Here is a 9,697-nt window from a genome sequence, read left to right on the forward strand (position 1 = left end):
GGTTAAAGTATGTAAGTATAATCAGGAAAATGTACTTAAATTATTACAAGTGAAGGTACTCTAAAATCTTCACATTTTAGAAACCAGAAATGATAAAAACAGTTCTATCAATAAAGTGTTTAATCAATCGGCTAATCATTTCATACTTGTAGGCCTGTATATTGTTAGGTAGTTTAATTTATAATAAAACATTGTATTTTATAAACTGCATGTGTTTTGTGTGCAACAATCTTAATTTGTAAAGCACCTAAAGCGGTTATGCAGTGGAGTATAATGTATATTATTTCCCTCTGAAATGTAGCGGAGTAAAAGTAGCACCAAAAAAAAGACTCAAGGAAAGCAAATTTGTACTTAAGTACAATACTTGAGTAAATATACTTCACTACATTCTACTACATATAACCCATCCCAACTGCAGTATTTTCATGAATACAACAGAGACAACATGCGATGTAATCTTAATAAAGCTCAGGATAGTGCCTGACAGCCATCTCCTGGTCAAATACAGAACTGCAAGCCCTTCTCTCTCACAGAGAGAGGAGAGAGAGAGAAGCTGAGAGAGACCGGAGGCGGATGAGAGAGAGAGAGGCGCGAGAGAAGAGAGAGAGAGAGAGAGAGAGAGAGAGAGAGAGAGAGAGAGAGAGCGCTGGTGGAGGCACCAGCTGTTGGAGCAGGTCAGCTCTGGGTGTGTGCCAGTTGGCAGCCAGCTGATAGTGGGGGATCTGGCAGGAGGTGGTGCACACTGTTTACTAAAGAGCAAAATGTTACGGCCAGTTTACTCCTACTCTGTTAAGTAAACACAGGGCCATTGTTGTGTTTTGGCTTTTATTAACAAAAGAACACGAGAGCCTCAACTCAGGTTAGCAGGTAGGTCTCATCACAAGTAACTTCATTTACCGATAAACCAAAGAGTTAAAATAATATCATGGGCCCTTTCACTGTTTTTCTTTTTCATGCCGTGGTTCATTTACTACAAATTACATTCCTGCTTCCTGTTTGGGTTTCAGTATTTAAAATATGATTTGCCCAGGCCCCAGTTGGTTGTTTGTTCATACAACCAAAACAAATCTAATTGCTGGGACTGGAAATAAGAGCCAGACAGCCAGTATTTCTTCTCTTATTTTTGTCTAAGTTAGATTATTGTTGCCAGTTTGAAAGGTCAGCACTGCATTCTCATGCAACAAAGAGCCAGCAGACATGAATAGCAGCACACGATGTCCACTTTGATGGATTACCAAACTCAAATTGTAAATTTCTGCAAGTTGACTTTCATACCACAATGTTGAGAAGCCAATTCAAACATTATGCTGAAAATACTCAATATGCATTTTATAGGAAATGGACTACAACATGCAAAACAGTGGTGTGGCCCTTTCCAGATGCCATTCAGCAAGACTGTTACACAGTTGATTTAAAGCAGTGTCTTTACTGCTCTGCCGGGAACGATGATCACAAAGTCAAAGGAAACAGCCCATGAAGCAACTACAATTCAAAATGGAGGTAAAGAAATAAATAAAACAATTTTAATGTAAAAAATAAAAGGCTGAAACTGAATTGTTAGAATACATTAAGTGCAACACTAAAATAAGTAAAAAATAATAATACATGTAACAGTAAAATGTTGCATCTGTAAGACCCATTTTCCTCAACTTTTGTCTTCAGCCCTACGTAGTGTTTAAACTGCTAGAGAATGTATAAAAACAGGCCGTGTTAAACACTTTGATCACAATGACCAGAGCATTGTAGTTTGTTAGAATCTATCAAATGTGTATATACGGCTTATAACTGGAAGGCAGGGGTTAAAATAAGGTGTTTCCATAGTTTGATCTAATAGAATCTAAAATATAACAGACAGCATTTCTATAAAGTATTTGAAAACGGCCTATCATGTATGGAAAAAATGAGTGACAGAGAAAGGATATTGGTTGAAACTGATTGTTATGAAATGTGCCCCAGACCCGGCAGCCCGCCATCTAGCTATGGTGTGAGTAATAGTGTCTGATAAGAAAAAGAAAAAACAATGACGGATATTGTGATTTATAAAGAAAGTGAAAAAAGCCACGCTGAATACCAAACAGTGTGGGAACTTCAATTTTCCAAATATTTTAACATATAACCAATACAAAAATTACTGTTTTGAAGAGCCACTCTAGTTCGCAAAAGAAAAAACCATTCCAGTTGTCACGAGTCGCTGTTTTCTGAACTGGAGTCAGTGGAGGTGCTGGTGGCAGAGTCTGAAGAGCTGCTGCAGCTGACGTGATGAGACACAGCCTGACTGCTGTTCTCTGGATGGAAGCAAGGAAAGGAAGCCCCATCACAGACACTGGCTGCATCTCAATGTTTTGGGTACTTAAGTATAGGGCTGGGTATCCTTCAAAAATATTTGATACCAGTACTGATATCGATACTGGACACTTTGATACTGGATCCACTGAATTTTTTCGAAACCAATTTCACGAAAACAAAAATAAATTACAACATTACGGCACAAATCTTTTTATTTACTTTCAGCTCCTACTATGAGAGCCCTGCTGTGTCTGAGTTTTTCCTGCATGCTTCTGCGAAGTGTAACCTTAGACAGCCAATCACAAGCATTATACGATCTTGGTAGAAGCATGCTGCATGCTTATTGGCTCAATGACGCTGATGAGATTTACTACTTATATTGAAATTTGGTATTGAATGACGAGGCATTTTTCAATACTTTAGAGGTAATTCGGTCAGTGCCTGAAAAGTATTGAATTGGGTACCCAGCCCTACTGAAATATCACCTTAATATTAAATTGTTCAAAAGGAGGGACAGCAACACAGTTTCATACTTACTTTGAAATTTCTTGAACTTCTTATACAGACATGACTTGACATAGTGCTCCAGCTCACGCAGAGTGGACGGCTTCAGTATCTCAAAGTCGATCTCGATCTCATCGGGGCTGGTGTCCCGCATCGAGGGCTCTCGCGTCTGAATGATCTGCACCACGCGGCCCAGATTCATGCCAGACAACCGGTTAATGTCCAGACTCAGCTGATGCTTCTCGCTGTACGTCATCTGCAGACTATCGTCATCCGAGTCCCAGTCTTTGCTTACCTTCCACGACTGTCTGAAATTCAAAGCAGAGCAAAGTACGATGCAGTCAAAGGTCTCTAATTGGAAGTGACACACTCTGAAAACAGGGTTCTTCAGTTGTGGGAAAGCTCCTACCTGGAGCTAGGTTTTTTCCGGCCTGTAAGTTGCCTGCTGTCCTCTTTCTTGTCCTTTTCTTGTTCCTTCTTTGGATTAATCACAGGGACTTCAGAGAGTGCGGAGAGCTGCTCATGAACAGCTTTAAGCTGGGTAGAGTGTCAAAAGAAACGGTCTTTTGTGGTGTCACAGAGTAGTATCAAAACTTTGAGTGCCAAGAAAAATAGCAGCACTTAAAACCAGGCAGAGAGTGGTTGCTGTGGGCTCACAAGTTGAAGGAGATGCAAATTAAACTGTAAGAATGAAGACCAGGAAGTCTCTTTCAGCGATTTTACTGTATGCTAGGCCGAGTCTATCTCAGCATGTGATTTTATCAGTCAACAATATCCTCTCCAAACAATGAGAGGAGTCAGAGAAGAAAAGAAAGCACGTCATCAGACAGACTCTTATCTATACTCTGTCTTTTTCTCCCTGCTGTATGTTGAAGAGCCAAAAAGTAAGGTGACAGAAATATTGTTCTGTGGTGGCAGTTCAAATCTTGTCGCACACCAAATATGTTCAAAAATGTTACCCCATGTATTGTGCATAAATTGTTGGTAATGTGAACCCTCTATGTTTATACACAGTATGGTGCCAGTTACATGTTTGCAAATGAATGGGCCAGCCATAAGCTGCTGCATACAAATCAAGTATGCTCCAGAAAAGTCATTTAGAAATGAAGAAAAACATCTACCGATTTGGTGTGTGGTGAGATCTAAACTTATACCAAAGCCCTATATCTTTGTTGTACATTACATTTACAGAATGTTTGCACAGGTAGCGTGTGAGAAATGCCAGCATCTGTAAGGAACTTTAGATAACTGAACAAATAATCAGTACAGCAGGGGTGTTGCTAATCTTTGAGTAAAGAGATCTGTATAGAAACCCACCTGTTCTGCACCCACCTGTTCTTGCAACTCGGCAAGTCGGGTGGCGCGCTCCTCTGTCAAGTTTGATTTGTCTAAGTTGGAGGAGCTGTTGTCGCTTATCCCGCCAAAACCTGCGCTCTTCAGGGACACGGCAGTCACTGGTGAAAGCAACTCCACCGGCTCGTCTGGCATCTTTGCAAACCTCGTCTCGAACACACCCTGAAGCAAACGTGCACCGTGATCAAAGGACAATCGAGTCAGATAGAAAACTGGGCCTCAAGAAACGCTAAAACTCATTTTAAAGTCTTTAATTAATCAATTCAATCATTCAAAAAATACCTGAAGTTTTTTGGCCCCGGTGACAACAAAGTGATTTGGAGGGTTGTATTTGTAGCAATTGGAAAACACAAGCCTAACGTCTGCAGCGAATGCTTGTGCATCCTGGTACTCTCCTCCATTCAACTTTTTCTGGAAATTGAAAAATAGTCAAAGTTATCAAGACCACATACATGGAAACTAGATGAACCCGAGGGGAAATGTACTGGTATGTGTAAGTGTACATCTCATACTTTAACAGTGCCAAGATCCATGGGGTATTTGATGATATCGCGGTAATCGTGTAGCCCCAGAGCATCGACATCGACAGGCTTGTAGAAGGGCCAGGCGTAGGCCACGTATTTCTTCGACAGCATTTCTGCCAGGATGTCGTTGCAGTACCTGAGCTGGTCGCTCAGTCTGCCCTGTTCAGCTTCAGTGTCAGTGGTGCCGCCTACCTTCCGCTTCAGCCCTTTCTTCTTCATTGGCACAACAAAAACAAACAAATTTCAACAAATTTCGCCTCATGATCTGGGGGTATTTGAAAATAATACGATTGAGGGTCAGAGACATGAATGGCGACTTACTTTTGTGGCGTTGTGTGAATGGGGTCTGGGCGCTGACGATGAGCTGGAGGGTGTGAAGCTGCTGCTTGGCTCAGATGTGGGCGTCGTAGCTGAAGAACATGTGGTCACACTTCCTGAAAACATGTATTAAACACAAATTAAAAGGGAAAGAAAACAAAATATTGGTATATATAGTGTGTATACATGCATACATACATAAGTATTTCATCTATTTTCTGAGTTTCAAGGTGCATTTGGATTTTTTATTTGTATTTACTGGCTACAAGAAGCAGTGACAAACACTCGGTGTTTTGCTAAGGGGGCCAAGGAATTTTTTTCCCCCCACAAGTAGGCAAATTTATCTTTGCTTTTAATGTGTTGGATTTATATTAATGTATATTTTCAGACATATTTAATTAAAAAAAAAGAAACCTTACAAAAAAATGTCAAGATACTTTGGCGACCCCCCTGCATTAACTCTGAGGACTGCCTAGGGGTCGAGGACCCCCTGTCGAAGAGCTCTAATCTAAACTTAATGAAAGAGATCTTTCTGCGATACTCTGTGCAGATAGTTATCCCCTCGGGTTTCTAAAACGCAGGCACACCGATCAGCTTTTCTCGGTGGCAGTGAATTTGTGAAATTGTGCGCTTTACATGGAAATGAGCACAGATACATCCACAATTACCATGTTAACAGCCGTGTTTTTCACATTTCCAACGTGCATTATAAATCAGGTGAAATGAGAAAAACATGCTTAAGAAACCAGAATTTTGGAGCAGTATAATTTCAAACGAAAAAAAAAAGGAGAGGCAGAGGGTCACTGATGCAGGTAATCTAGGCTGCTGGCTGAGCTGCCAGAGACTTTAGGGTGGCACTGATCTTCATTCAGGCTGAAATATGCAGCTATAAAATATAATAAGATGGAACGACTGCAATGACAGACGCATTGCTTTGCACACTAAATTAAGGTAAAAACATATATAGAGGGAGATGTTGGTGTGACCTTTTCCATTTCCTCAACCTTGCTGTTGTGTAGGAACGTCACAAATCCAACTCATCCCGTTGTCCCTGAACAACCTTTTACACACTGAACTGTAGAGCATTTAGTTCACACCTTTTCACGTTTTATTCATTAATACCACTTCCAACCCCTGTGTACAAGGTACTCAGCATCCCTTCAATGTGTGAACAACCTTCCTTTATGTGGGCCCCTAGTTGCCACATGAGTATGCTGTGTGTAGTTTATTGAATTCAAGGGGCCAGATTGATGAGATTCAAACTCCTGTTATCTCTTAACTGTAATAATGTGAAGTAGCCTGAAGCAGCGTTACCTGTTCATACATTCAAGTTCGTTACCTGGAGAGCTACTTTTTCTGCCTTTCCCTTTGGCAGCGTAAGAGGAAACCTCCACCTCCCTCTGGGGCATCAGGGCAACTTTTTGCAAGAACACTTTTTCCACTGCGAGGGCCATCAGCACTATGTCATCTGTAGGCTACAGGAGAGTCTATGAGGATTTAGTTTCTGCGAGGCGAACCAACCTGCTGCATTCCCAATGCTGAAGCTCCTCACCTTGTTATAGATGTAGCAGTTGGTGAACATGGTGTTGAAGTCTTGCATACATTCACTTGCACTCCAATAGTAGTTGTTCTCGAGCCGTTTCTTGATGGTTCCCAAGTCCATGGGAGATGTTATTATCGTATGATAATCCTGATTAAGAAAAAGAGTCAGCGTGTCAGATGAATGGAGTTTTGCTTTTGGTTTCTGTCCCACATCTTCAAAAGGATCTGATAGGGAAACGGTTAATAATAAATCAGTGTTATTTGTCACATGAAATTGTACGAGGTACAATGAATATTAGTGCACAATGCCTACATTTTAATCACTTAATTAACAGCTTTCCCACAACCAGGATCATTTTAATTGATCACACATTGGACCTACAGTTCCTTTCGGTTATAAAAACATGCTACCCACCAAGTTAATATGCTGTGATCTTGGAACACGGCGGCATTAACATAAGTCAGAAAGAAGAAGACTGAGACACTGAGACGATAAGACAGTTTGAAATAAACTCCCAGATTAGCCAGATGTATAGGCAAACTGTTAAATAACTACCAATCTTTCCAGTCCATGGAGTGTTCTTGTGCAATGAGGGATTATAACCAACATTGCCTAAAACAATTGTTTTCCTTTGTTTCCTGTCTGATCGCCTGAGCAATCAGGTGTCTGACGCCGTTGTCACCATGTTCCCAGATCTCAACCAATAATTTAAGCGATTACAATGTTATCAACTGATACACCTGATAGCCAAAGCGCTGTAATGAACAACCCAATTGTAATAAACTGAAATTATTCTTTATTATTAATTTTATTATAACAACATATTCAGCCATGGAGATAGTTGTCAGGTGTTTTTTTTTACCCACCTGAGAGATTGGTGATTTCTACATCCAACCCCAACAGAGGTGAATGGAATTCCATTCCAAATTCTACTTCAATTCAACACCTCACTCCAAAACAGTGTCTGGATTATTACTCTGGATAATCCACTGTTTTAAATTAGGACTAATTAAGATTACAGTAGTATAAATTAAATGAGGTAATCAAATTAGTTCAATTCCGTAATTAGATCACCTACTTAAAAGTATTAAGTCATTTATTAGGTGCTGACTAGCATGTATAGTCATGCATAGTGTGATGCATTCCAGTTATTTTCAGAAAAGGTTATTTATTATGTTATGCATATGGGCTTCACAAACATTGTAGCTTGGGAGAGTGTAGTACCGCATTCCCGTAGCTCTATACTCACTGTGTTGTGTTGTTTAAATGGGGTGTGCATTAGGATTAGGAAACAACCAAAACCAAGGGAGAAACAAAAAAATAGTGGTGAACAAAACTTAAGACAAGATCAATAGCTGCATCGAAAGAATGACAAAAACGGCGGAAATGTAAGGATTTAGAGGCAGTTTTACTTCAGTGAAAGAAAAGAGGAAAGCAGACACTTTCCAACAAGGAAAGACAAACGCATATATATGACATTTTAGACAGATGACAGACACACACAGTTACACAGTGGGAGTGCCTGTGTATAAAAATGTACCTATGTCAGGCATCCAAAGCCTACATGCTACTTTAATGTTGTTAATAATATGGTTGTTATCAAATACACAACTGCCTTTAACGGGGAATTTTATCACAATTGCAGTAAGTAAAATACCATGTTACAAAGAGCTAAATACAACTTTCTAAGCCACTATGGAAGTTGCAGATGTGGGTTTGATTCAGGCTTTGACATGCAAATTCAGGGCACAGGGTAAGCTACAATCTAAACAGCGAGCGAGTATTTAATGTTAACTATCTGACCACTTGTCATTGAATTTCCTAATTGCATTAATTAATTTGTTATTGAATACATAAAACAATAATTACTAACAACAAGCACAACACACTGTAATGTGCTGTGAGATATTCTGGATGGAACAATTCTTTAAAAAAATTGAAGAACACTGACAACATTTGCAAACTACTCACTGGAAGTCCAAGACTGACTGCATCAACAGGCTGGTGAAAGGGCCAGGCCAATTGGTGCCGCCACAGGGATTTAATGACTACATTCTGCATGTGCTTCAGCTGGTTGGTCATTCGGCCAGGCCTGCTGGGGTTGGTCACCTCAGGAGGTGGAGGATTCACAAATCGTGGATGGTCCGGGTGCTTGTCTGCTGACATGATGGCAGCTGGCAGCGACTGGTTTTCAACAGGTGAACAACGTCAACTAGTTGCTGCTATCATTGTGAATTCTGTAGCTTCCGTCTGTCAGCTTATTAAAGGCTCTGAGGGATTGCTGGCTCACTTCAATCATAGTTTTCATGCCAGCCAATGGGATCTGTTGACATTAAAACAGAGCTATGAGAGTTTGTTGGGCCAGAGATCATTCCTATGGTTCAGAAATACAAAACAGCAGCCTCTACTAAAAATGTAGCCTAATTAAACTATGGTTGATCTACTGATGACTTTCTAAATTTGGACAACGGGCACAGACAAAACCACAACACACTCCATACCAAGGTAAACTGTCAAATTTTAACTTGGTATGTAACATGAGACGTAATTGAAGTCTGCTTTCACAACTAATATTATATGATACTGAGCTGTCCATCCATGTTGGCATGTTTTTCAACTGCTGGGTTTAATTCAGGTGTTATAGGAGTGCCTATACCAGTGATAACTGAAATGATTGTTCCTTTTGTTATTAAGTAAATGACAAAAAAAGTTTTAAATTGTAGCTTTGCCTAAGTATAAAAGGTGACTCGTGGATATTTCATTGTCACTTCGTAAGGGAATTAAAGAAATTGAGTGGCAAAAATTCATCAAGATAGACGTTTTATAGTGGAAGACAGGATAGCCACAGGTAACCTATCCCAGTTACAGTAAAGTTTATAGCAATAAATAAACCTAACGTTACTGACGTTAATCTCTTTGCACTGATGACATGTTAACATAAAAACTGACTTAAAACTGGACAGACGACGACTTAGCTAGTAAATAAGCAGCTTGACAGGTTTTAAAAAATCAAATCAACGCGTCGTTACCAAGGAAAGCTAACTGAATGTGCAAAAGTTTGGTGTGGGAAGCTAGCTATTTTAAGTTAATGTTAGCTAGCTAGCTAGGGAAAGCAATGTGAAGTGCCACAAACTTAAAAACACAAGTCGTTTTATAAAATAAATAGTTG

General features: G+C 39.9%; 1 protein-coding gene across 3 annotated transcripts in view; it reads right to left on the reverse strand.

The window, feature by feature from the left end:
* Window positions 1–947: 947 nt before the first annotated feature.
* The window catches only part of LOC116704095 (bromodomain-containing protein 3), a 9,362-nt gene continuing 612 nt past the window's right edge, over window positions 948–9,697 (reverse strand). The window contains exons 2-11 of one of the 3 annotated variants that reach the window (XM_032539331.1): window positions 8,500–8,851; window positions 6,538–6,675; window positions 6,325–6,460; window positions 4,989–5,101; window positions 4,656–4,880; window positions 4,426–4,554; window positions 4,123–4,305; window positions 3,200–3,327; window positions 2,824–3,098; window positions 948–2,285 (exon numbers count right to left, since the gene is read on the reverse strand). In XM_032539331.1, the coding sequence (XP_032395222.1) occupies window positions 2,182–2,285; window positions 2,824–3,098; window positions 3,200–3,327; window positions 4,123–4,305; window positions 4,426–4,554; window positions 4,656–4,880; window positions 4,989–5,101; window positions 6,325–6,460; window positions 6,538–6,675; window positions 8,500–8,694 (1,626 nt within the window). In that variant the 5' untranslated portion in view covers window positions 8,695–8,851 and the 3' untranslated portion in view covers window positions 948–2,181. Of the gene's footprint in view, window positions 2,286–2,823; window positions 3,099–3,199; window positions 3,328–4,107; window positions 4,306–4,425; window positions 4,555–4,655; window positions 4,881–4,988; window positions 5,102–6,324; window positions 6,461–6,537; window positions 6,753–8,499; window positions 8,852–9,697 lie in introns of those variants that run through there. The other 2 variants (XM_032539330.1, XM_032539332.1) reach the window with 2 other exon arrangements.

Source organism: Etheostoma spectabile, chromosome 16 (assembly GCF_008692095.1).
Source record: "Etheostoma spectabile isolate EspeVRDwgs_2016 chromosome 16, UIUC_Espe_1.0, whole genome shotgun sequence".
NCBI classification, from domain to species: domain Eukaryota; kingdom Metazoa; phylum Chordata; class Actinopteri; order Perciformes; family Percidae; genus Etheostoma; species Etheostoma spectabile.